Raw genomic sequence first — 25,929 nt, 5'->3', positions numbered from 1 at the left:
CTGCGAAAACCTCCAGTGCTCTCAAGACTAGCAGCGCAGCAGCCGTCAAGTCCAGCAGTGCTGTCGCAGCGGTCACTTCGAAGACCAGCAGCGCAGCTGCAGTCGTCACTGCGAAGTCTAGCAGTGCAGCAGTCGTCTCCAAGGCTAGCAGCTCCGCGGTCGTTTCCAAGGCCAGCAGCTCGGCCATCGTCTCGAAGGTCAGCAGCGCTGCCAGCTCAGTCATCACTTCGAAGGCCAGCAGCGCATCCGCCACCACTACGGGTACCGCACCTTTGCTCGGTGTCAATGTCGGTGGATCTTCCTCGCCCCTCTTGGGAGTCAAGGTCTCGTCTTCGACCTTGTTGGCCGTCGACGTCAGCTTGGGAGCTTCATCCGTCAAGACCTCATCGGTCGCAACCATCACTGCGGCACCCACTTCCGCTCCAGCTACAGCTTCCACCGCTCTGCCGTCTACCTTCTCTGCTCCCGTTCAAGGACAAGGCAAGCTTACGCTCGACAACCTTCCCGCGATGCCAGGTGTGATCGACAAGGCCTTCTCTGGTGTTCTTGGTGCTGCTTATGGCCTTAGTAAGTGTTCAATTCTATCCATAAGCCATTCAATCCACTAACAAAGTGTAACAGTGTCCGGCGCATGCGACTCTTCATACAAGTGCAACATCACCGTAGCCGGCACACTCAACAACCTCCTTGTTGACGGCAACAACTACGGTACCAACACCAGCGTAGCAGCGTGGTGCGACGGTGGACGCTGCTATGGTGCTGCCAGTGCCCCGTTGAGCGCGACGGCTCCTTTCATCATCACTTGCGATCAGCTCAGCGGTACGCAAGTCTGCTCTGCGACCATCTCTGGCGCGGCAAATGCTATCTTCCAGAACGGCGAGTCTGTTGGTAAGTCTTCATCCGTCCTTACGTCGTGACTCGACGCTAACCCTGCGCCAGAACTTTGGGGCTGGCTTACACCCGCCGGATACTGCCAGAATGGTGTATGCACCGCATCCATCACGGCTGTTGGTGACCCAATGTACTGAACGAGATGAACGAGATGAATGAGATGAGCTGATGGGCCGCTTCGACGCGATTGAGGAATGTAATGCCGAGGGGGACAAGAGATCCTGTAATGTGTTGAGTAATATCTGTCAGGGTATATAGGCCCGCCTAATATCGTGCTTGCTTTGGGGTTCTTTTCATAGCTGTTTCGATAGGCTGAATGCGACATGATCTTTCATACTTTTGCCTTTGACAGAGTTGGCATCTCTACGCCTGTGCCTGATGCCTCATACCACAGTGCGACGTAATGGGATAGTTATCCCGGGTTGTTGCTCCGCTTGACACAGCAATCAGCCGAGTGCTCACCGGTCTTATTAGGCCTGATTTGGTCGAGCTCTCCGTCTCGTGTGAACTGATCTTAGCTCGGGGAACATTGCTTCGCAGGATGTTTCTGCGGTGTCAGCGAAGCCCTTGGTCGAGTTTCGTCGGTGGCAGCTAATTCTCGGAGACTGGCACTGATAAGGAGAGTGCCATGCTCAACGACCGCGTCCCCTTCCCCTCCCTCTCCCCCTGCCACCTCCTCTTCCTCTCCCCCCACCCTTCCCTCTCGGCGCCGACCTCTCATAAATCTTAACCTCGTCAAACGGAGCATCGGCAATCCTCAGATAACTCGGTATGCCATTATCCACTACCGCCACAACCACATTCCTGCATCCATGCTTCAGCCTCTGGTTCGGGTGACCTCCGTCGCCTTTGGGTCTGTCTTCCGGCACCTGCGCCATGAGATCATTCAGCTGTGCGCCTGTTGGTATAGGCGTCGAGCGCGCGTCGACGACGCATATGCGAAAGTCTGGGGGTCCGCGGGCGGATTTCTTGAATCGGGCTGTGGTGCGGTAGACGTCGAAGTGGACGCGGTATGGGTTGTCTGACGAAGGTGGGAGCATGAAGGTGGGTGGGGCAGAGCGGTCGTAGGTGGGTATCAGCTTGAGGAGGCGGTAGACGTCGTTGTAGCTTCGATACAAGCCGGGCTTGATGAGCGGGCCAAAAGCAAGCTGCTCGGACGAGATGTGGTATGTGGGCTCACTCAGTCGCCGCCACAGATCGGAGAAGAAACGGGTGACTATTCCTGGGCCCGTTTTGGTGTTTTCTTCTGTCTTGGGTGGTGCTAGGACGACGTCTCCTCTATCGTGGTCCCATGTTCCTGTCCTGAAGATGACGTAGCCCGATCTCTTCAGTCCTGCGTAGACATTGTACATCTCCAGTGTCAGCTTTCCACCGACGCCGCTTTCAAAACCGATGAAAGCAGCATATGCCGACTGCAAGCTCATTGGCGCGCCGTCTTCAGTCCTGTACACCGTCTTGTCGCCCACCTCTCGCTTGACCGGCCACCGAACATCCAATGTCCCTCGCTCGAGCAAGAACAAGGCTTCTTCTGGCAGTAACCATTCTCTTCCGCCTTTATTCGTTCCTATTGTCTGAAAGTGCTGTGAGCGGACCTTGTCGACGCATGCCATGTTGCGCTCAGGGTCGTACATGGCCAAGATGTGGCCCTTTTGCGTGTGCGTGCGCTGCCACGAGAGGACGCCGTGCATAGCCCGGCGCGAGGCTTCGAGTGTGTCAAGCTGAAGGTTCGTCTCATGACTTTCGAAGTCCTTTTCGCCACGCTTAGGTAATGTTGGATGCGCGCTGTCTTGTGCTCTGAGGTGGTTATATCAGCCATGCGACATGAGATAGGTGGGCATGTGAAGGCGTACGTGAGCTTGTCGAGCTTCAGGAAATCTTGCGCTTCCTCTGTGGGGTCGTAGTCGGCGGCGTCAGGTACACGCAAGTGCGACGCATCTTCGTCTGCGTCGGCCATTGTTATGAGGGTGAAGGGGTAGCGGCTGTCATAAGTCGGGACTTTGGTGGTGGGGAAGATTTGGAGAAAGTAAAGTTGCGACAAGGATCCATGACTCCCGCGGCGGCCCTCTGCGCTAGTGCCGGCTGACATCTCGCCTATACTTCCCCTATCTTCACTACACCTCCTCCATGACATTCGGACCCCATTAGGATTCCATCGCTGCACGATGAGCAGCAATCTCTTTACCCTGGCAATACTGCTAACAACAATGAATCCTGTCCGCTCCAAAAAGCCGGCCTTCTACGGACGATCTGAACCTCTGAGCGCCCTAGTCATGCCAAGAATGCGGAGTGCCAGAAACAGTTGGAAGAGTGGCATCATGTAACTACCAGGATCTTACGCATGAAGTCTGGATGCATGAATATCTGCGTTCGTCCGCAATAGATAAGACCCCACGTCGGGTTGCCAGAGGTCGCATGCCGCGTAGACCGTCCTTGCCAGCCTTGCGCCACCCCGCCTCGCGATTCGAGGAACGACTAACCACGCCTCTACAGAGCATGCCACGGCTGAGGGGTATGCATATTGTGTACCATACGCTGCAGTACAACTCATCAAGTTGCGGGGTAACATCCGTGGCTGTCGCTCTTAGGAAAGATGACATTCCTTCAAAGCCTCATGAATCGGTTCACTTAGCTATGCGTCGTTGAGTAAACTCACGTCTATCATTATCCCATCTAACTTATCTTCTTCTCGCGCGAGTTCATACTACGCTCATCTCGAGTAGCGGATAACAGTCCGGAGATGGCAAAGAAGAAAGGTCCCTCCAGTACATCCCGCATGTTCCCATCTCTACACCCAGACATTGCCCTCGCCGTCTCAGAACACATAACCCCACCACGCTTCAACGACAAAAACACCAGCCAAGGAACCAGCAAGACGTATTCAACCTTCGTCACGGGCGAGTTCCGATGTTACGACCCCACCTGTCCGACACGTGGTTGGAGATGGACGAGTGGCAAAGTAGCCATATCAATACGACAGTATGCAGACGGCAGCTACAACGCCGAGGTATTCAAACAACGCTGCAAGCAGTGTGATAAGCTGGGAATTCTGAAGCTGGACAAATCCTCATATTTGGAACGAGTTTCATACCGGCTTTTGGTGTGGAAGGGTGTGAGATTAAAGCGGCCTCATTACAGTAAAAAGACGAGCAAGCCACACAAAACCTGGCTCTGCGAAGGTTGCAAGCGAGGAATTTGTCGAGAGGCTGATGGATTGGGTCTTGAGTAGGAGTGGAGATTTCGCATTTACTAGTAGTGCACCAGCTGCATCAGTATCGCTATGACTACGTTAAGTTATGCAGAGACATCATGTCTAGATCTGTGTTGTTGTGTCACAGGCCTAGACAGCAGAGCTCACAGCCGCATCCGCCGCACCCACCTTCCCCTTAGGCGCCTGTGCATCGAGCGGAACATTCAACCCCAAACGCTCGCGAGTGGTGTAAGTCGCAATGCCGCCATTTGTATCGGCTTCCGTAACGAGTTCCTTGCGACGAGTATCAACAAGCAGACGGATGAGATCAGGGCGCATGTAATGTCCCGAGAAGTCAGCCAACGCCTTGGTCAGGTGGCACTCGTTGAGATCGATCTACAATAACATATCAGTGAACTGGTCGGCGCGGCACAATGGCAATGGGAGCTTACATCAACAAAAATAAGACCATCAAAGTCCTTATCAGGCTTGCAGTAAAGACTACCATCAGGCCTGTAAATCCTTGCATGCCCATTATAAGTACTCGGATCCGTCTCCGGTTCCACCCCCTCAGGCGTCGTCTTCTTAAGCCCCTCAACACTCAACCGCTGAAACGGCGCAAGCGTCCACGTCCCCGTCTCAATCGCATACGCCGGCGTAACAAGATCACTCGCCGGATCCGCCACATTCGTCGCCGGATCAGGATACTTGAGCGTCTCCTTGCCCGGGTAGACGGGCCAGGCGGCGATGTGGATTTGCTCGCCTTCGGACACGTTGAGCGCTTTGAGGAAGGGGTTCATGTTTTCCCAGCAGTTGAGCTGGCCGAGGCGGCCGAGTTCGGTGGGGGTTACGGATTTGAAGGTGTCGCCTGCGCCGTCGCCGTAGACGAGCTTCTCGACGTGGGTGGGCTTGATTTTGCGGCGGTGGTTTATGACTTCGCCTGTGGGGTCGATTAGGGCCTGCGCGAGATACAGCGTGGCGTAATCGATCTCGGAGAAGCCGAGGGAGACGTAGCTGCGTGCGTTGTCAATCAGAGTCGCCACACCCATCTAAGACGACTACAACTCACATCTGGTTATCCCTCGCCGCACGGCGAATCCGACGGAACTCTTCCGAGTCCATAGGAAGCGAGTTCTCACGGTACCCCTTGAGCATGGGAAGCGATTGCTGGTAGTTGACCTTCCACATCCAGTAGGGGTACCCGGGGATCCATACTTCAGGGAAGGCGATGAGCTTGCAGCCTGCGTCGCCGGCTTCTTTGATGAACTTGATGGTCTTCTGGACGCCGGCTTCGAGGTCGAACCAGCAGGGCTCGGATGTGACCTACACTTTGATCAGATGGAGGGCGTGGGGGGAGTGAGGGTGAGAATTTACACAGGCGGCTTTGTACTTGGTGAGAGGCATGATGGTGAGATGGAGACTTTGCAGTGGTAGGTGTGTTTGGATAGGAGGTGGAAGTTGAAAGTATGGTCGATGAATGATGCTTGAAATCGACGGTCATTGCCAACTCTTAAATACCCAAATCCCAATCTCCAACCCTCTCCTCTCTGGTTACACAACAGTCTCCATACACCCTCACGCTCCATTCTAGACGACTCACTGTTTGTCAGTTTCGCGCCAGGAGCATCTTCCCTGCACTGGGCCTGCAGCCGGTTAATTGACGTGCGTGGTGTGATCTGCCGATAACGAGATCGAATGAGAGCGACGAAGTCGAATGAGAGCACAGGAACACTCGCAACGACTGCACCAGACAACAGAATTGTGGACTGATGTTCACCATCGACGTCGATGCGTCGTTACAAGCGTTGATGCCGCAGATGCCGCGACCCAGTGTTAGCGGCATCATGACGGTGCCGGTCGGCATCTCTCGCCGGGCTACGTCGTTGTACGACCCGAACGACGCCGTTAGTTGATGGAACGCGTGTTTGACTTTGATAGAAAGGCCGATGAGGAAGCGACAATTGTCCCTGTATCTGTCGGCGTATGGTCGTTTGCTGCTCGGAGATCGGGCACGTAATGCCGATGGATATCCGCAGACTTGGAGCTGTTGTCAAGAACATCGAAAACGACACGACCGAGAAAGATGACGAATTGAAGTTATACTAGTTTCTTTGCAGCTCCGTCTCCAGAACGAGGCCTATGCCTTGATGTTCGCTGGTTGCTTGTAGTATTTACTGGGAATGAAGGGCATCTTAGTCACGACAGCCTTCCTCTTCCTGCCACGCACAATGACCTCAACTTCAGTTCCTGCCTTGTGCATACCGTCCTTGACATAACCCATCGAGATGTTCTTCTTCATGGTGGGCGAAGGGCAGCCAGAAGTGATGGTGCCAATCTTCTCACCGGCCCCGTCAACAATCTCAGCACCCTCTCGTGCAGGCGATCCTTCTACAATGAGCCCGACACGACGCCGTGACACACCACCGCCCTCGGACTTCTTCTTCAGTTGCTGCAGGATGACGGAATCACCATGGAAGCCGCCTTTTGCGCGGCGGTCCTTGCCGATGATCCAAGATAGTCCGGCCTCGACTGGTGTGGTCGTGTCATCAAGGTCGTGGCCGTACAAGCACATGCCCGCCTCTAGTCTGAGGGTGTCGCGCGCTCCTAAACCTGCGAAACGCAACTCATCCTTGGCGGAATCGAGCAGGAACTGGGTCACGGCTTCGGTGGCATATGCAGGAATGCTAATCTCGAACCCATCCTCACCCGTGTATCCACCCCTGCTGACGAGCACTTCGGCATCGGTGCCCTTGATGACGGCGTTGGCGCATTGACCGAAGTAGAGCGATTCGAGGTCCTTCTTGGATTTGTCGTCTAGTACGCGCGACAGGATCTCGGCGGACAGCGGGCCCTGGAGGGAGACCAGACCTTGGCCATCGAGTATGTTCCACTCTACGGGCTGATCGGGGTGTGCATTCTTCCAGGCCTCTAGCTGCGTCTTGAAGTAGGCCGTGTCCTTTTCCCTGCAGCCGGCATTGGTGACGACGTAGAAGCGGTCGGGGAGACGCGTGACAACGGTGTCGTCGACGATGCCGCCGGTGGAGTGCAGCAGTGTTGACAGCGTAGACTGGCGCACGGGGAGCGACGAAAGCGACGACGGGGTGATGCTCTCGAGGAAGGCTTCGGCGCCAGGCCCAGAAAAGTGGTGCTGGACCCTGACCAAATTAGCGCTGAACGTGATTGGGGTATCGAACAACAGTATTCATAGCATTCCAAGATTGAACATGGCGTTCTTCGTCACTGAACTTACATGTGTCCAACGTCGAACAAGCTGGCCTTCTCGCGCGTCCAGTTGTGAGAGTCGATGATGCTCATGTCGCTGTACTGCACGGGCATGGCATATCCGCCAAAGGGCACAAACTTGGCGCCATACTTGCTGTGCAGCTCGTACAGGCCCGTCTTACCCAGTTGCTCGTTTGCGCCTGCAGAAGAAGCATACCGGACCTGCTGCTGCGATAGTCGAGTGAGGTTGCGGGGACGTGGGGCTGGAGTCGCGCGCGTTGTTGTGGAGTAACTCGCGACCTGGGCGTATTCTGCCCTCCAAATGCGCGGCGCAAGACCATTGACGGCCGGGCGCATCGCCAGAGCAGCTTTTTTCGAGGCCATCTTGCGTGGGTGAGGAGGAATTCTGGTGTCTCGTTCCCCGACGGGTATACACGGCCGACTATATATCGCCAATGACGGCAGCTCCCAGCACCCTAGGCCCCGACGAGGCCCAAGCTCCCCCGACTGGATTCCATCCACCGAAACGGCCATCGTTCCCATAACCGCCTATATCGCGCCGCCACTGCCCCAGACGAACCGCAGCAACCATGTCCAAGGGGAGCAAGTACCTGCTGGTGTCGCTGCCGACGTCCATCTCGCCCTCGAACCACCAAGACGACGCCCTGACTGCCCTGCGCTCCACCGTGACCAATGACGTGGGCACCACCTCGCCCTTTGCCATACCCAACTTCAAGATCGGAACCCTCGATGCGCTTGTCCAACAGGCGGATGACCTCTCTAAGCTCAACAATGCCTGCGAGGCAGTAGTCGCCAAGGTCGGCGACAGCCTGAGGCAGATACTCGACGGCGACGAGGGCAAGATACAGCAGCAGAAGACGATCAACGACAGTAGGTGGACTGCGCAGTATGCGATTGTTGTCTAGCAGCTCACATGACGTAGAGCCTGTCGACCAGTATCTGCGCAACTTCCAGTGGAACAAAGTCAAGTACCGGGCAGACAAGTCCGTTGCAGAACTCATAGACGCACTGCAGAAGGTGAACACTACACACGTATCACGCTGTACCTTTAGCTGACAAGGACAGGAAATACAAGGCATCGACAACGACGTCAAGTCCAAGTTCAGCCAGTACAACCAGACCAAGAGCGCCCTCCAAGCCGCCGAGCGGAAGCGCACAGGAAACCTCGCGACCAAGTCCCTCGTCAACGTCGTAAACCCCAAATCCATCGTCCGCGACTCGGAATACCTCGATACGCATCTCATCGCCGTCCCCAACAACAACGTAAAGGACTTCTACAAAGACTACGAGGAGCTGTGTCCGATGGTCGTGCCCCGCTCCGCCAACGAACTGGCCAAAGACTCAGAATTCACACTGTTCGCTGTCACCACCTTCAAGAAGCATTCCGGCGAGTTTGTGCACAAGTGCAGAGAGAAGCGGTGGACACCGAGAGAATACCAGTACAAGGAGGGCAACAAGGAAGAGGAGGCCAAGGAGGCGGAACAATTAGCCAAGGACGAGAAAAAGCTCTGGGGCGAGGCGTTACGGCTGGGCCGCACAGGATACAGCGAGAGCGCCATGATCTGGATTCACGTCATGGCGTTGAGGGTCTTTGTCGAGACGGTGCTGCGATACGGTCTACCGCTCGACTTCGTATGCGGCATAGTCCAGGTGAGTTTGACGTCCCACGAAACCTACCAAGCACCTGCTAACTTTCCCAGACCGATCCAAAGTCAGCGAAGAGGGCAAAGTCAAATCTCGATTCGGCTTACGCATACCTCGGCGGTAATGCCTTCGGCCGCGACAGCAAGGGTCGCATCCAGAAGGACGATCAGGCTCTGTCGACTGATATGGCACAAGCTGGGCAGATGGAGCAAGAGTACACGGCGTATGTGTACTATGAGTTTGAGGTGCTATGAAATGTTGTCGAAATGGCAACGACCGTTTGATGGGGGACAGCACGGCTTAGACTCATAGTTGGAGTTTTGTAGATAGCTTTCCACGAAAGCAAAATGAGAAACATGGCATATTTCATTTCCGTCCATGCTGATCAACGTGCAGCGCAAATTTGGCACAGTCTAGAAGTTGTCCACATCAATCACATTTCCTGATGGCTACTCCAGAATCTGGACCGCTACATCCCCTTCCAACCAACCAATCCATTGGACATGGCCCGGAAACTCCCCTCAGTTTCAGCGCCATACGCCCACTCCATAGATCCTTTTCGATCAGCTGATATCTCAGCTGTGGTACCGGTAGAAACACGAGTTTGAACGCTTGAAAGAAGAGCGCATGCGATGAGGTGATGCTAGATTGAGTGAAGGAGTAGGTGTTGCGGAGTTAGCCCTGCCAGGTCCGGGCGGTGGCAGTACTTTAGCGCGCCTGGCGTGAAAGTGCAACTTCTAGAAAAAAAGTTACCCGCACCCAATCGCAATCCGACCAACACCGAATCGCCCACCATGCCGTCCACTCACAATGCGGAGAAGCCCTGGGATACCGATGACATCGACAAGTGGAAGGTACGTTTGCGCCGGAACTGCGCGCATGCAGAAACTTGCCTCTAACGCTCGCGCAGATCGAGCCCTTCAAGCCCGAAGACAACACGGCCGGCGCCTTCACCGACGAGTCCCGCTTCAGCACGCTTTTCCCCAAGTATCGCGAACAGTATCTGAAGGGATCATGGAAGTTTATCACGCAAGCGCTGCAGAAACAGGGTGTAGGCTGCGAGCTCAACTTGGTCGAGGGCTCCATGACGGTATGGACGACGCAAAAGACATACGACCCGGCGGCGATATTGAATGCGCGAGACCTGATCAAGCTGCTTGCGCGAAGCGTGCCGGCGCCGCAAGCAGTCAAGATTCTGGAGGATGAGGTGGCCATGGACATCATCAAGATACGGAATCTGGTCGGAAACAAAGATCGCTTCGTCAAGAGGCGGCAGCGCATATTGGGGCCCAATGGATCGACTCTGAAAGCGCTGGAGTTGCTCACGGAAACATATCTGCTGGTGCAAGGAAACACAGTCGCGGCTATGGGTCCCTACAAAGGCCTCAAGCAGGTCCGGCGCATTGTCGAGGACACGATGCACAACATCCACCCCATCTACGCGATCAAGGAGCTCATGATCAAGAAGGAGCTCGCCAAGGTAGGCTCTGGATGCGACAGCTACATGGAGTACAGACACTAACTTGACCAGGACCCCGAGCTAGTCAACGAGAGCTGGGACCGTTTCCTCCCCAACTTCAAGAAGCGCTCCCTCAGCAAACGCCGCGTACCCCACAAAGTCACCGACAAGACGAAGAAGACATACACACCGTTCCCGCCGCCGCAGGAGAAGAGCAAGGTCGACCTGCAGATCGAGAGCGGAGAATACTTCCTGGGCAAGCATGCAAAGGAGAGGAAGGTGCAGGAAGAGCGGGAAGACAAGATGAAGGACAAGATGGACGCAAAGCGGAAAGAGAGAATGGCCGAATACGTTGCGCCGGAGGAAGATGGCGGGGAGAAGAAAAAGAAGAAGCGGAAACGGGAAGAGGGCGAGGGTAAGGAGAAGAAGAAGAAGAAGCGCAGCTCCGAGGGCGAGGCTGCTTGATCTGTAATATGCGATGCGAGTTCGACGCGGCAGTGTCGCGTTGCTGGGAGTGGAGTATGGGCGCATTCCTTCTTGTTGGGAGAACACCATAAAAGCATTGACAGGTGTTTAGGTTAGCTTGATAAGTTCAAATACCCAATTCTGTATTACTACCACCACGTCTCGCTCATTTGACGCTTCTTGCGCTCAAGTAAGCCCACGGCTTGGCGCTCTATACTTAGCGACAGGGGCCAAACGCCTTGCGTCTCATCCGCCAACATGCCATCCTACGCAACTCGACTTCGCACGCTCTTCATCATGTTGACACGAACCCATATTAACCGCCTCATCAATTCTTATGTGCCCTTACCGGAGTTAAACCATAATGCGGAGCCATCTCATCTTCCTAGCACACGCCGCATGCGTTGCGTCTTCGACAATACCTTGGCATCAACAATGCCGGCAACAAAGTCCACTCTACACCCTCTTTCTCCAAACCTCACTTGACGGATCCCAAGACTACGCGTCCTGCTCCCCATCATTCCCTCTCCCTGGTATGCAAAACAAGAATCAAAACTCACCCTACGCACCATGGTCCCACCAACCCCTCTGCACCCCCCATCTCTCCGGGATAAATGACACGCTCTGCATCTACACAGACGATACCTTCAGCCAAGGCCGCGGAATCTCAATCGTCACAACACCATCTCTAGCCCGGGAATTCGCCTCCTTACCCGCTTTCCTTGATCCCTCAGCCCTCGCTTCGGATAATGTCAACACACCAAGCGATGTCTACACCACAGCCCCCCGCCCCGGAAAAGGCATCGGCATGCTCGCCACCCGGTCCCTCAACTTCGGCGATACAGTAACAAGCTACACACCGGCCTTTATCGCATATCTGGAATCCGAACTCTCGACCCTAGATCGGGAGAAGCTTTGGCGCATCGCGATTGAGCAGTTGCCCGGGGAATTGAAAGAGAGGTTTCTGGGCTTGGCGACGGTGTATGGGGATGAGAGGGTAAAGGTGCAGGATGTGGTCAAGGCGAACACGTTTCAGGTGGTGGTTGGGGGGGTGAATCATCTAGCGGTTTGGCCGGAGACGTCGAGGTTGAACCATGCGTGTAATCCGAAGTATGTTTGTTCCTTTCACGCTGAGTGTTTGATTCTTTGAATAGGGACGAAGAGGCGAGATGTTGAGGGCATGCTGACCAGGTGACAATAATAGTGCGCAATACGTTATCGACACCAACCTCTTAACGCACACCGTTCGCGTTACACGACCGATTGCTACGGGCGAGGAGATCACGATATCATGTAAGCCCACCACAACCCATCACTCAACCTGGAAGCGCCTACTAACTCCCGCAGATACCTCACCCCTGGAACCAACATCAGAACGACAACAGCACCTCCAATCTGGCTTCCATTTCACATGCACCTGCTCACGCTGCACATCCCCCTCCTCCGACGCCACACTCTCCCACATCCACTCCCTCCAATCCCAACTCAACGACTGGTCACCTACTTCCTCCGCCTCACCCGCCATGGCGGAAGGCCTGCTAACGATCTACCGCGGAGAAGGCCTAGAAGGGTTCTTGGACACAGCGTATGGTTTTGCGGCATTGGCGTATAGTGCTGTTGGGGATAAGGGGAAGGCGGTGGAGTATGCAAGGAAAGCACAGCAGGCGATTGAGTGGAAGGATGGGATATGGACGGAAAACTGGAAGATATGGGATGAGGTTATTGGGGATGTAGAGGGGCATTGGAGTTGGAGGAGGAGGGTTTAGGGGGGTTGAACGGCATTGAACATAGTGAAGAGAGTCGAGGTTTCCTTCTTGAGCGAACGTAAAAAGAGATATTAACAGGCAGGCTCGAGATAGTTATCTGGGTGGTTGAACTCGCGAGAACAGGTTGTGGACCAACCCAACCTACTAGACTCTATATAATAGAGTTTTTGACATAGAATCCTCACAAGAGGTAAAAAAAAAGAGCAAAAAGAGCAAAAAGAAAGGACTTTAATGGTCACTACGAGGGTCGAACTCGCGACCTTGGCGTTATTAGCACCACGCTCTAACCAACTGAGCTAAGCGACCGATGTTGTCTTGTAATTGGATGGAAAAAGTTGAAGATATAAAATTCTTGTAGTAGGCAGAATCTGGAGCCATCACGGGCAGCAACTTCGTAGCGGGGGCTTAGAGAAGTTTGCAGGAAGGTGGGGTACTCCAGACGGAAAGAGTTGGGAAGCAATTTTTCGCCTCGCGCATTCTTGCATAATTCCTCGTGTGTCCGAAGCAATGTTATTCTTTCTTCCAACCACGCAGACCGGGACATAACGGACAAGTCACCTTACTATTGTTCGCATTGTCCTTCTTGATCTTCAACGCCTGTCGTCACTACTCCCCGCGCGTACGCTTATTTCCTTTAAGATATGCGTATAGATTAGAAAGCGACCACTATACCTTCAATTTCACGGCTTTATCGCTAGTACGGTTAGCTACACATAGGTAGCATAGGAGATCCTTGTTGTTGACGGTCAAGTTAGTCCTGTCGATCCAGCTCTTTACGAAGCCCTGCTACTCTTCCTATATCCTACTCCTATCTCATTAACCTAAGTAATCTGGAGGATGTAATCAGGTGTGTAGGTAATCTTTCCACAGGCTGGGCACGAGTTACTTTGCCTCGAGAACGCCGGCGTTGAGCTCTTCCATACCACTGCCTTCTTCTTCGTCCGCGTTAGAGTCTTCAAGCAACTGCTCTGTTCGCAGGAGAGGCGCCTTGGATTTGGCCCCCGCCTTCGCGACGGAGACTCAAGCTGCCAGGGTTCGAAGGCGGCTTGCAAGCGTTGCAGAGAAAAGAGGTCCTTACCGCTGACGTGGGGATCCAGTACAGGCTGATTGAAGCAGACGCAGTGGTATCAATGAACGAAGATGTCGTTACATCGTACCCGGGAGATGTCAGTACGTTAACCTTGCTTGAACAAGACGGTGGAATCACTGCGAGTATCTCCCGGCTATGCTCTGAAGATGCCGTTCTGATTCCAGCAGGCATTGAAGCCGTGCAGGCCGCACCGAAAAGTACGGTAAAGTATGTTCCCGAAGTTCATTGGACGCCACCCGACTTGGAACGCCTCGTTTAACTCCCAGAATACCAATAAGTCGGTGGAGGCGTCAATCGATCGCATTGGGCAGAACCATTCCCATGTCCCGGGTTGAAGCGGAGCCCTGGGGTGATGCAATTGTATGGAACAACTTGTAAATTCGGTTCTGTCGCCTTCCCACCGCCGCGCTGGGCGCCTTGCTTGATATTGCATGTTACACAACCTTGGAAGCCTTGGAAGTAAGCTCAATTAAGCTCCTCGTCCAATCAACAAAGCGGTTCCTCAACTGCCCAGCCTGGCCAACGTTGGAAGGCTTACATGCTTCAATAACACAGCCCACTGCGCAACTTGGGGTATTGATCATGGACATTGCTGTTATCTTCTTTGTCGCGCGCGTTCCATGATCTTACCACCAAAACCTCCAAACGATTCCAAGATGGATAAAATTGTCAAGTGGCTACAAAAGCCTTCCAAAAGCGATCGCAAACATGCAACGCAACCGCTGCGATACCGTACCAAGTCGTTTTGGCTTCTCGGCTTCTATGTCTTACTTCTTGTTATTCCATGGGCGTTGACATGTGTGCTTGCGCAACGGCCGATAAACGCAAGATCGTATCTGCGACAGGAAGGCTTCACTGATGATCAGATCTCAACCATGCGCAATTGGAAGATCGCAGTTGATGTCCTGAATGCCATCGCTGGATTGATCACCAGTAAGTAACATATAATGCACCCTGTCGCTACTCATTGCTAATTGCGTGAATTACCTTCCAGTCCCAATTTTATCTGCGATTTTGGCGCAAGCAGCAGTGATATACTGTCAACGGCGCAAACCAGATGAGTTCCTGAGTCTTAAAGACATGTTTGCCATAGCAGATCGTGGGTGGACGAATCCATGGGTAGTCTGGAACTCGCTTCGAACCCGACCAGCAAAACTGCGAGCCCTGGGTAGAAAGACGAGGGCGAGGTTTCTGGTCCCTGCAGCCTGTCTCATCCTTCTCGGAGCCATACAACAGCCTCTATACCAGATTCTAGTAAGAGTCGGTACAGCAGCTGTAATCACGTGCGAGTGTGTTCCCGCTTGGCATACACACGGTACATGTCCCACATCTCCGGACCCTGGGTCTTTTCCGTCGGGCACCGAGCTGTATGAAGAGATCGGAAGAGACCTTGAGCCTGGAACTATGGCTATTGTGGAGCACCTTCCTATGCTGTCTCGGGTGATCTCAGGCCTAGCATCGCTGTCCGACGAGGAGTCACAGTTCCGAATGTGGAGTGTCGACGCGGCATACAAAGAAGCAGACAAGTGGTCAGGATGGGGGATCCCTGATGACTCATTGTTCCATTGGCTGTTCTGGCGAAGAACTCGCCTTGATACAGACCCTTATCCGGACTTCTTTGTGGCAGGCATTCCTAGGGGAACGACTACTGGAGTGCTACGCCAGCTATTCATGAGGCTTAATTCGTCGGTCGTGTGCGACGAGGTGGACCGAGATGATTTCCCATCACCATGTCCTGGTGATAAGCCTTTGACTGTGTTCTGGGAAGGCGTGTTTGAGAAGAATGTTCGCATATGCGTCCCTGGAAACTACACCGCCTTCCCGTGGACACCTAGTCGTGATCATCAGGATCTGGTTGAGGAGATATACATCAAAGTCAACCATACAAGAATTGCTCATCCGTATCGGCGCCAGGAAGAGCCGCTGTCCACGCTGTCCAATGCAAGCTATAGCATTCGTTGTACAGCAACGACGACGAGGGGCTATTTTGAACTCGCAAATTACCACAATAACAACACATATGGGCCACTACTCGAACAGTGGCCCGACACTGAACAGATGGCGGTGGCCTTCAACAACGGGAATTCTTGGCGATATTTGCGATGGGGGGCGACGCCTGATGCACCACCTCTATACGTCGACAACGATGACCCTTCAACCTGGAACGTACCGGGTCCTCTAATGACAAGTGCACTTGCGTTATTCGGAAGAGGCTCATGGCTAAGTTCGGCTGCCAACTATGTCTCGAACGCATCATCGAATGTCACCGGCCATAACGGAGATTACAAAGACGCTTCATGGCATCTATTTTGCCATGGGATGCCCTTCTTGAATCTTGGGTTGCTATTCGACAAAACAAACTTGAGCTCGCTCAACGAGGACTTGCACAAGAGGGAGTTAGTCCGCACGGGTGGCTTTGCGAATGCATGCGACTTAACTGATCAGGCCACACTCAATGGCGAAGAGGCACGAGAACGACATGTGCGGCTCGCTACGCAACATCTCCTTGCCGCTTTTGCTCCATCTGATGTAACTGAAACGTACATCAACCCGGAAACTATGCTAACTGCCGCAATGTTTGTCGCAAATGAAGCCTTTCTTACAACGCTTCTCTCTGAGGCTAAAGAAGAGCAGGCTCCCCCAGGGGGTCGCATAATATATACCTCTCCCGGTTTCGCTATGCAAAAGCCTTTCCTATCAAAGATGGCACTCATAGTACTTTCGCTTTCGATAGGTCTTCAATTAATCGGCCTGAGTTATCTGGCCTATTATATATATCGCGCCCCGACCTGGTCAGGCCAACTAGACGCCATGGCTATGGCGCGGATCGGAGCAAGTCTACACAGCCGCGGCGTACTTCCAGCCATCGGCCCAGTGAGCAAAGAGGATATCGCTGGTCTCAAGACTGTTGGGGGCTTGATTGGAGTTGTTGAGAAAAGCTCGCTTCGCAAAAGCTCAATCACTAGATTTGTGTTGCCCGCGCTCGTCACTGCAGGTGGCTTGGAAGTCGAGTCGCAATGGCTTCATCCGAGCGAGCGGACTCGTGGATGCTCAATCACCAGATCTGGGTCGCCCGAACTGGCTACTACGGATGAATCGGACGCCGAGCTGCAGCGGTTATATCTGGCTGACGAGGGTCGGGGAAGCTTCCGAGATAGCTCACGTCGCGAGAGCTCAACGAACAGATCTATGGAGATACAACGTATCAATTCGGCTGGCGAGCGTTGTCAAAGTTCTGAAGATACCTGTCCAGGTACAACCAAGAGCTCAGACGCCGAGTTCTCAGAGCTCACATCAACCGAAGAGCATCGCGGAAGCTTTGAAGACCCCAACATGGGCATTGAGCTCGGAATAGACGCCCCAGGACCAATCATTGCAGCCGATGTACCGCGCCAAAATCCATTTGCACCAGGCTTGAAGAGAGTTTGGAAAGCAGTTAAGCCGGCAAAACGTCCCCAAAATGGTAGATCAAGGAGGTTTTATGAACCCTTTTCCAGGTCAGCCAACCAAAACACGGGATTGCACCTATCGAATGAGACTAGCAATCGGACGTCTTCCAGTCCCTAGACTCGCAAGTTTATCTACGCCGCACCACCGGCCAAATTTTCTTCCCCTTAACACTCTTCCGCTCCATCCCCAGACTAACAAAGAACGCCACACTACTCGTCGCAATCGCCAATACAAAAGCCGTAACAATCACGTTATTATACCCCCGCAACACCCCCGGCAGTACATCCCCAGGAACAACACCCCTCAAATTCGTCGCCCCAGCACTCGCCACAATCCTCGCATCAAACCCGTCCGCATACCTCGGCACCTCCCTCGCCAACGTATTAACAAAGATATTCTGCGCAATACTTATGCTCAGCGCACCCCCCAGCGAATTAAAAAACATGACGCACGCATTCGCCGTAGGCATATCCTTCTCGTTCGTAACAACCTGCACAGCGACGAACGGGATTCGGACACCAGCTCCTGCGCCAATGCCAGCGAGGATCTGGTAGCCGATCCATTGGCCGGGCGGGGAGTGGACGGTGAGGGTGTAGAGCATGTCGGCGCCGATGGCGAAGATGGCGCTGCCGAACCACATGAAGGGGGCGTACCAGCCGACGAGGGTGATGAGGCCGCCGATGAGGATGGAGGAGGTGGTTATGCTGACGAGGTAGGCGATGGTGCGGATGCCGGATTCTTCGGCGGTGGTGCCTTTGATGGCTTGGAAGTAGAAGGGGAGGTAGAAGATGTGGCTGGTGGCGTGTTAGGGTCTTGCTTGTAGGAGTGGATGATGGATGGGGGTAGGACTTACGTGTACAGAGCCATGGATAGCAGTGTTGAATATAAGCAACTGACCAGCACTGTTCGCTGTGTGAACACTCGAACAGGTATCGTCGCGCGATCTCCCTTCCGTATCTGTAAGCCAATGAAGACAGAGATTAGCAGTCCGAAGCCTAGCAACGTCCCCCAAACCTTCGAGTTACTCCACGCGTAACTGAACCCACCCCACTGCAGACACAACAGCAAACAAACAATCGCACAGATCAGGAAAACAGCCCCTACGATATCAATGTTCTTCAACCGCTGCTTCACCGGTAGATGCGAGTACATTCTCTTTGGATTCGTAAAGAAGAAGAACACGACACCCAGCGACACCGCACCGAAAGGAAGATTGATCCAGAAACACTCAAAGGTAAGAAGTCAATATGCGACTCACATGCACTTGGCCATTTCAAAACTTACCATCTCCACGACGCGCGATCCGTAAGCGCACCACCAAGGATAGGCCCAACAACCGACGCAATACCAAACATGGATGAAAGCGCAGCAATATATATAGCCCTCTTCCTCAACGGCACCGAGAACCCAATGATCGTCATACCCCCCGAATACAACGCCGCAGCCCCCGCGCCCGCAACCGCCCTTCCTACGATGAACATCGCCGAACTAGTCGCCGCGGCACATATAACGCTGCCTACTTCGAACAACACCAACGCAGAGAGGTACGTATACTTGACATCGAAGTACGTGTACACTTTTCCGAATGAAGGTTGCAGGGACGTGGTAGTGAGCAGGTAGGAAGACCCGTACCAACCTACATCTTCGAGGCTGTTGAAGACGGTGGTGATGCGTGGGATGGCGGTGGCGATGATGGTGTTGTCGAGGGCGATTACGAAGGTGGTTAGGCAGAGGCCGATGGAGAGGATGGCTAGTTTGGGGCCGTGCAGGTATCTGGACTCGTCTTCGGGGGTGGTGCCGTCGGCGGTGTTTTCCTTTGCGATGGCTTCTGCGTTGCTTTTTTCTTTGTCTGGGTGTTCGGGGTTGACCGTGTTTGGTAGTGATGCTGGGGGTGGCGTGGTCTTTTCTGGGTCGCGGGTATGCGCTTGGTCGGTCGTGTTATCGTTCGCAGACGCATTCTCAAAATGCTCTTTTGTCTCTGCCAATTTCGGTTCAGAATCTCCATGTACTTGTGCAGTTTCATCATGCGTGCTTGCGCCAACCGCCATTTTCGTAGTATCGGCCGCCTGCATACCGGCAGCGGGCCCGGCTCAACAAAGAGAGGACTTGCCGTCTGCGGGCCGCTGTAAACTATGTGGAACCTATCAACGGGTATCTAGTGGGTCGAATCAAACAATTTCGCGGCAATGGCATGTATGTCGCACAGAATACCGCGCCGTCGCAAAGTGAGGCGAACACAGCAAGGAGCAGAAGCTTCGAATAGCAGCATCAAGGCAGACCACCACAACCTTTTGTTTCTATACACAACCCCATGATCACGCGCCGCAATCAAGGTGCAACCCTTTCGAGCCGTGCGACCGTATTCTGTACGGTAATTGGGATGTCAGATGGGCATCTGCAACCGAGGACGTGAGTTGGGGCGCGGGACGTTTGGATGCCGAGGGGGGTGCGACCAATGGAAAAATTCACAGTAATTAGCCTTGTGTAAATGAACACCGTTGGGTTCGGTTGGAATTGCAGGTTGCAGATTGCAGAGGCCGTTTGCATCGTTAGTTGGATATGTCTTCGTGAGCTGTTGTTGGTCGTTTACGGCGATTGCGTGATGCGATGACATCTTACTGATGTGCTTGGCGCATGGTATTGTGCCTATCAACCATACATAATGGGCAACCAGAATGCTGTTGTGGTAAGGAAGGAGCGACGCTGCCGTTGCAGTCACGGTTGTGGTGCTGTCTCGCGACTTCTGTTATCCTCGGCTAAACACCCCAACCATGACGATCGCCCACCACAAAAGTCTAGAGCATCCTCGAATCCGAACGCGAGCATGTGTAAAGGAACCCTTGTCTTGGAAGGTATCCGCGAACGCAGATCTGGGGTCGGGTCGCTGTGGGTATCATGGTGGGCGTGATCAGCCCGGATGGTGGGGTAGCTAGGGCTTTCCTTTTGCGCGAGGAGGTGCTTCAAGCTTCATCCTTGACAGTTTGGGAAAGAGCGCTGCGGGCCGTTTCGCTCCCGTAAGTGTGCCATTGGAGGACGTCACATTAGGACGGAAGTTGGAAAGATGGTTATGAATGTTTGTATATTGTAAGTCTAATGGTTGTGATGTATGTGGCTGGAGGGAATAACGGGGAAGATGTTGGATACATGTGAGCGTAAGAAATGGGTGGGCTAAGTAAAGATCCTCCTTCTATAACTCGTCTAGCCCGGACATACAGCACAAGCCGTCTCGACCTTGACGGTGGCAAGAATTACGCCGTCGTGGCCGCGTGCGCACTTTCGCTGCGAGATCTGACCCTTGGGGCACATTTGCTGGAAGATCATCTGGGTGTGTCCGCACTTGTGGGAGTAGGCGTGGTAGAAACACATTGTGAGTTTGTGTTTTGCGTGACGTTGGTAATGACCGTGAAGTTGAATAGCCTCGTTGTGTGGTGGATGAGATCGTGTGGCTCAAAGTCTATTTCATGGTCAGCAATGGTACCCTTCCAAAGTACACTGTGACCTTGGCGAGCTCCCGTCGTGTATCTTACCCTGAAGAGAGTTCGGATCGGACAATGAAGGAGCAAAAGAACGTATGCTGAGATGATTGACAGCGTGATACTGTTGGAACGAAAGTGTTGGATAAGAACGCTCGATAGAAGTCCAGATGACCGATGTTGTGACCATCTCTGTCGTATGCATCAGCTCTTATACCACGGCACATGCGTTAATAGGTCATAATTGCATGATTGCTATCCATTGCTCAAGTTGCGCGGTTTGACATCCGCGAGCAACCAAGCAATTAGAAACTCATCCGTCTGGTTGAACAACCACGGCAAGGCGTTTCGAAGACTAAGCGGATGCCAGTCCCGCAACAGTAGCTTCCCAAAATGGTTCACGGCTTATCGTCGACTGTTGGCACTGAGGTTGTACTAAGCCATTTGATGAGAAATGTGAGCATTCAACAGGTGCAGTCAGCACCTACGCTGAAGATGCTGCGCCAGCGTCGTCGCACAATCAATGACGGGCGGCTCCGGATAGGCGAGCACGAAGCAACTGTTTGGCTTACTCAAGTCCCACGAACCCATACTCGTCGGGAGACAGCCATACTAAGTGATGACCAAACATCAGATCTGACAATAGCGAGATTTGCTCTTCTGGACTGGTGCAAGGGGGCGAACATCATCGTAGTTTGTCTGATTTGAGGATCGGAAAATCGCCGCACTGGTTCATGTTTTCCTCAAACCCGCCGTACCGTCGGAAATCAACCGACATAACTTGCGACGTTTGGTTCCGCTGAAGTTTGCGCAATCGTCGTCGTGATTTGCGGCCACCTTGCCTCGGCATGTCCCGGTCACACAGCGCTGGAATCCCAACCGCTTCAACTAAGTTGCGGAGCTGGAAGCTCCGACATACAATCTAGTGCCGTCATGGTCGTAAATCAAGAAGGCTGGCTATCAGTAGTGCTCTTAGCTGCCGACGACATTAGGCCAGCATTTTGGAAATTCCAGCCAATGAGCATGCGGCCTCACCGCCAATTCGTGTGGAGACTTTCGATGCAGATACGCCGCCAGATCCCGCAGATGACGAGACGATAGCTCGGATCTATCAATGGATGCTAGTTTCTTGGATGTAAAGATGGTGGGTAGGGTTCCCAATGGAGGTATCGGGTCCATGTCGCCTTCGAGGCTGGGAGTCGCAGAGAGATCCACTCGGGCATATTGCTAAGCCTGCAGGATACATGTTGACATGCCAGGGACGCCCGTCTACATCAGTGTCTCGTCAGCATGCATCGTGCTAGTCCTCACCGTGGGGTAGAGGGCCCGAGTGACAACGCAAGCGCATGCTGTCCGTGGCGGAGTTGGAAGCGCCATGGTTAGGGCTGTCGAAGCGTCTCTTGCGGCAGACGGACAAGTAGCATGATGGCATACTGCACCCCACCCAGCCGTGGAACGATGCGCTGGCAAACGGTGTGGTTCATCTGAGACTGCAGGCGAGGCACAGGCGTGCATGGGCGCGTTGGCGAGGCTCTCAAGCGGGCGTGTTGGAGAGGCGTTGACGTCGAGCAGGAGAATAAGTGAAGGCAGCTCTAGCCAGGGTGCCAGCTGGCAGCGCCCCGTCTGAACTATTAACGGCAAAAAGGACATGCAGCGACGTGAGCAGTTTAGCGGAGGAGTTCGACGCTTGACACGTAGCCCACCATAGCTCGCCTGTCTGCAGATTGACGCAGGAGCTGCACCTGCGTCTCCAGCAGGCCGGATAGAGTGCGCGGGTTACTACTAGCATGCGTTTCCTCAGCGTTCGCCCTGCCATTTCCTTTTTGCGCCGTTGGTGAAGTTGTCATTTTCGCATCGCGACGGCCGCCCGCTCCCTCAACACCAGGCCGAGCGCAAGGGTCTGCGCATCACCAGAAGACGCCCCGCCGCCTGCCCTGAGCGCGATCGAACGGCTATCCGAGTATCTCGAGGCATTGCAAGTGTGCGCGGCCCAGTTTCGCTTCCTCGGCGTCCCAAACAGCTGCACTGACCGCTGCCACACCGCCTGCCGACGTCACGGCCCTTAAGACGGTCGCATTGCCTCGTGCGCGCTGGACGAGGAAAGCTGGCTTGGTCGCCATGAATGCGCTGTCCACGGCCTCGCACCCTCAACATCCACCGCGCAATTGACGTCTGACGTCTGCTAGCCTGTCGCAAAAGGGTCTCGCAGCGCCTCACCTCTTGCGCCCCCCCATTGGCTCCGCCATCACCCCCGCCGTCGAATAAGAGCACGGCACCAGCCCTAACCATCGACACCGTCTCGCCCTATCCGTTTCCAGATATCCCGATCGAGGTGAGCCGTTGCTGCTTCCCATCATCTGGAAGCAAGACTGACAGTTGGCCAGACAGTTCATCACTCGTGGCGCACCCACGACCTTCTGCCACCGCTTCATCTTTCTGCGCCCAGCATTCTTCACCAACGTATATCTACACGTTGTGTCATGATATTCGCCTCCATCGCAATCGCCTAATTCAACAAATCTCCGAGTAGCGCTTTCCCACTTGGGCCATCACGAGAATCGACCTTCACCCGCGCAAGGGTCGTGCACGGACGTCCCGTCGTCTACCGAAACACATCAATTGGCCAGCACGCGCTGCACCGGTGCCAGAGCCTCATCTCCAGCGCGGCATCAGCGCGCGGTGTCATCGGTCAGCCTGGGCCGGGCTGCACTGTGTCTATCTCCAGAGGATACAGCGCAACGGTCCGGGTTGGCGGTAAAGGTTAGTGCTCCATGAGTCGCGCATTACCATTCACTTCACGATCAACTTGTACTTGGCGCAAGCATTCGTCTGAGTCCTTCTCATTGCCAAACCCATCACCAATCCGCCTTTCCCCCGGTTGCATCTCAGCTTTGACTTACGAACCATCCAGACTACACCACTGAACCATGGCATCTCTGGACTTTGACCAGAAGTTCCTTGGTCGGATAGCTAAGCAGACTGAAGAAACAAGTCCATTCCTGTCCAGCGCTCTCTATCAGATCCTGGGTCTGTCAGTTCTCCTGGCCCGGAGACTCATCCGCGCTCGGAAGCTTCGCAAGCTGGACACCAGTCGAGACACTCCCTCACTCTCGGCCTATCAACATATCCTCTGGATGTCTCGAGAGGGACTCTCCATACTCGAGCTATACGTGCTGCCCTATGCGCAGGACAATCAGCATGGGCCAGAGTGCAGAGTGTTGAGCGTCAAGTTGCGCGCGAGCTTCTACCACATCTTCTGCCTCTTCCACAACCAACCGCCCGTCACGACAATGAACATGACAAGCACTGATCCTCGCAACCCTGCTCTTCCCCCTTTACCAATATCACCACCAAAGCATAGTAATGGACATGGGCGCAAGACCGACCCCCCGGGCTTGTCACCCCCTTCGAAGCGCGCAGGCAAACAACCAGCATTACGCGAGCCCATCGACTCCATCGTATCCGAGACATCCTTCGTCACGAATCCTTATGCAGCAGGAGGGCCAGTCGGAACACCATCACCGGGACCGACGATCAACGCGCCTCCGGGCCTCAACCCGGTTCCCATTCCGCAGCCTTCCTCCTTCATACTTCCACCCCTGAACTTCGTTCCGTTAGCTAGTGGGTACTTCACCACCGCCACTCAGTACGCCACCTCGTTTCTTCCTGGCTCTCATCCACTGCGTTTGTCGGTCGCGCTCGAGCACAGCGCGTTCTTGTGGGATTGTGTCCACGACCATGATGCCTCGCGGCGCGTCGCTCGACGTGCAATCAAGGATGTCTACCGCGCGCAAGAAGCAATGGATGACACTGAGTTCGAAGACGCTGCTGAGCTTGTGGGTATCCTGGGCCGCATGATGAAGCGCAAGAGTTGGGAAGGTACGCCACGCGTCGGAGGCATGGCGAGCCCCGAGCCTGTCGCACGAAATACTCCACAAGCAGCTGGTGGCAGATCGGAGCCAGCAACTAAACCTCTTACTCCTCCCAAGATTCCCAATCGGCAAAGCAGCAGAAGAGCAGCAGAAGCTCCACCACTTACGGACCCTTCCACACAGGCGCACTCAACACCTCCTACACGCAGTCGAGCAAATACAGCCAGCAAGTCTGTGCCTCGACAAAAAGAAAGCAACGGCCACGAGACCACGCCCAAGTCGACGCCACGACGGCGTGCGGACAGTGACAGTCGCGACACCACACCCCGAAACCGGCATGTCAGCGTCGAAAGCGGTGCCAGTACAACACCCCGGGCACCGCAGGGAGCAGGTGGCCGCTCTCCCGCGACACCATCGACGGTCCGAACCGCGCACCGAACCTCAGGCAGCGGCGGCTCCTCAAAAGGAACACCCGTCGCGGGAACCTCAACGCCCCTAACCCAGAGCGCGGCCGCAACACTCGTTTCGGATAACATGCGCAACTCGCCTTCTCTGCGTCGCTCACCCCCAATCCAACAACCACACTCCCCCTCCTTCCCCTACGACACGCGCCTCTCGCCCTCGCAGGAAAGCTCCTACGCAAGACAACAGAGGTGACTAGTAGAGACGGGTCGGGAGAAGCAAAGAAAGATGGAAGTGCAATGGACCGACTCCATGCATGAAGCTGACCTTGTGCTCCTGCCCATGACACAGCCAAGCTCGGTTTCGTCGACTCCGATTGACTTCGCCGGTCAGACGTACCCTGAGTACCCGGCTCGGTTTCGGCCTTGAAGTTGCCGTTGCCGTCTATCGGGACTGTAAGAGGCACAGTGTCGATTGATAAGAGCGCAGCATCTTCCATCCATCCCTTCCCGTCGCAGAAGCTACATACGTCACGTCTCGTCGGCTCGTGGAGCCCAGACCTCTTGATACCCCCATCCCCATCATACTACCTCATCGCCTCTTCCGCATCTCTCTTGTACCTGTATCATACCTATTGGCGTTTTCTCGGCGTATATACCTCTTCAACGACATACACATCCGTCCTGTCTGTTGGACTGTAGCATATCGGATACCAAAAGTCGCCCTTTCGCATCTTCCGGCTCGGCGGCAATAGTGCATAATGTCTTACTCTTCCAACTTGTTTTTCGTTCGCGGCGTTTCATTGGGTTGCCAGTTGCTTCGGCGAGCTGATGATACCACGGCTGGGCATATGTGTTTGGAGGTTCTGTCACGCTGATACGTAGTCAAGACTTTCCTGTTGATGTGTGCTAGACATTCATAATTTACGTCATTTTCTGCTTTCAACACGATGAGTTTGTGAGATACAGCATTTGAGGATATGCAGGT

At 54.2% G+C, this 25,929-nt stretch overlaps 8 protein-coding genes and 1 non-coding gene across 9 annotated transcripts; 4 read left to right on the top strand and 5 right to left on the bottom strand.

Annotated features, from left to right (window-relative positions):
• Positions 1 to 509: 509 nt before the first annotated feature.
• J4E93_010543 (uncharacterized protein) lies at positions 510 to 1,028 on the top strand (the record flags this gene model as incomplete). Its single annotated transcript, XM_049348421.1, has 3 exons — positions 510 to 567; positions 622 to 888; positions 940 to 1,028. The coding sequence occupies 3 exons, from the start codon at positions 510 to 512 to the stop codon at positions 1,026 to 1,028; spliced, it is 414 nt and encodes a 137-aa protein (XP_049194492.1).
• Positions 1,029 to 1,523: 495 nt separating this feature from the next.
• On the bottom strand, positions 1,524 to 2,845 carry J4E93_010542 (uncharacterized protein; the record flags this gene model as incomplete). The annotated part of the gene is made up of 2 exons (XM_049348420.1): positions 1,524 to 2,685; positions 2,742 to 2,845. The coding sequence occupies 2 exons, from the start codon at positions 2,843 to 2,845 to the stop codon at positions 1,524 to 1,526; spliced, it is 1,266 nt and encodes a 421-aa protein (XP_049194491.1).
• Positions 2,846 to 4,228: 1,383 nt separating this feature from the next.
• J4E93_010541 (uncharacterized protein) lies at positions 4,229 to 5,482 on the bottom strand (the record flags this gene model as incomplete). Its single annotated transcript, XM_049348419.1, has 4 exons — positions 4,229 to 4,474; positions 4,531 to 5,092; positions 5,148 to 5,401; positions 5,453 to 5,482. 4 exons carry the CDS (start codon positions 5,480 to 5,482, stop codon positions 4,229 to 4,231), a joined length of 1,092 nt encoding a protein of 363 aa, XP_049194490.1.
• A 733-nt stretch (positions 5,483 to 6,215) lies between these two features.
• On the bottom strand, positions 6,216 to 7,684 carry J4E93_010540 (uncharacterized protein; the record flags this gene model as incomplete). Its single annotated transcript, XM_049348418.1, has 2 exons — positions 6,216 to 7,233; positions 7,329 to 7,684. 2 exons carry the CDS (start codon positions 7,682 to 7,684, stop codon positions 6,216 to 6,218), a joined length of 1,374 nt encoding a protein of 457 aa, XP_049194489.1.
• A 206-nt stretch (positions 7,685 to 7,890) lies between these two features.
• Positions 7,891 to 9,219, top strand: J4E93_010539 (uncharacterized protein; the record flags this gene model as incomplete). The annotated part of the gene is made up of 4 exons (XM_049348417.1): positions 7,891 to 8,191; positions 8,244 to 8,338; positions 8,387 to 8,971; positions 9,022 to 9,219. 4 exons carry the CDS (start codon positions 7,891 to 7,893, stop codon positions 9,217 to 9,219), a joined length of 1,179 nt encoding a protein of 392 aa, XP_049194488.1.
• A 540-nt stretch (positions 9,220 to 9,759) lies between these two features.
• KRR1 (ribosomal RNA assembly protein krr1) lies at positions 9,760 to 10,889 on the top strand (the record flags this gene model as incomplete). Its single annotated transcript, XM_049348416.1, has 3 exons — positions 9,760 to 9,819; positions 9,876 to 10,445; positions 10,497 to 10,889. 3 exons carry the CDS (start codon positions 9,760 to 9,762, stop codon positions 10,887 to 10,889), a joined length of 1,023 nt encoding a protein of 340 aa, XP_049194487.1.
• A 1,998-nt stretch (positions 10,890 to 12,887) lies between these two features.
• On the bottom strand, positions 12,888 to 12,961 carry J4E93_010537. Its single transcript has one exon. It is a non-coding gene; the product is annotated as a tRNA-Ile (tRNA).
• Positions 12,962 to 17,322: 4,361 nt separating this feature from the next.
• On the bottom strand, positions 17,323 to 19,243 carry J4E93_010536 (uncharacterized protein; the record flags this gene model as incomplete). The annotated part of the gene is made up of 2 exons (XM_049348415.1): positions 17,323 to 17,989; positions 18,480 to 19,243. The coding sequence occupies 2 exons, from the start codon at positions 19,241 to 19,243 to the stop codon at positions 17,323 to 17,325; spliced, it is 1,431 nt and encodes a 476-aa protein (XP_049194486.1).
• Positions 19,244 to 23,595: 4,352 nt separating this feature from the next.
• On the top strand, positions 23,596 to 25,197 carry J4E93_010535 (uncharacterized protein; the record flags this gene model as incomplete). The annotated part of the gene is made up of 1 exon (XM_049348414.1): positions 23,596 to 25,197. One exon carries the CDS (start codon positions 23,596 to 23,598, stop codon positions 25,195 to 25,197), a length of 1,602 nt encoding a protein of 533 aa, XP_049194485.1.
• Positions 25,198 to 25,929: the final 732 nt, after the last annotated feature.

The sequence above is a fragment of the Alternaria ventricosa genome (genome assembly GCF_023758065.1).
Source record: "Alternaria ventricosa strain BMP 2768 chromosome Unknown scaffold_31, whole genome shotgun sequence".
In the NCBI taxonomy this organism is placed as follows: domain Eukaryota; kingdom Fungi; phylum Ascomycota; class Dothideomycetes; order Pleosporales; family Pleosporaceae; genus Alternaria; species Alternaria ventricosa.
Note: the sequence above shows the minus strand (reverse complement) of the source record. Positions and strands in the feature narration are given on the sequence as shown.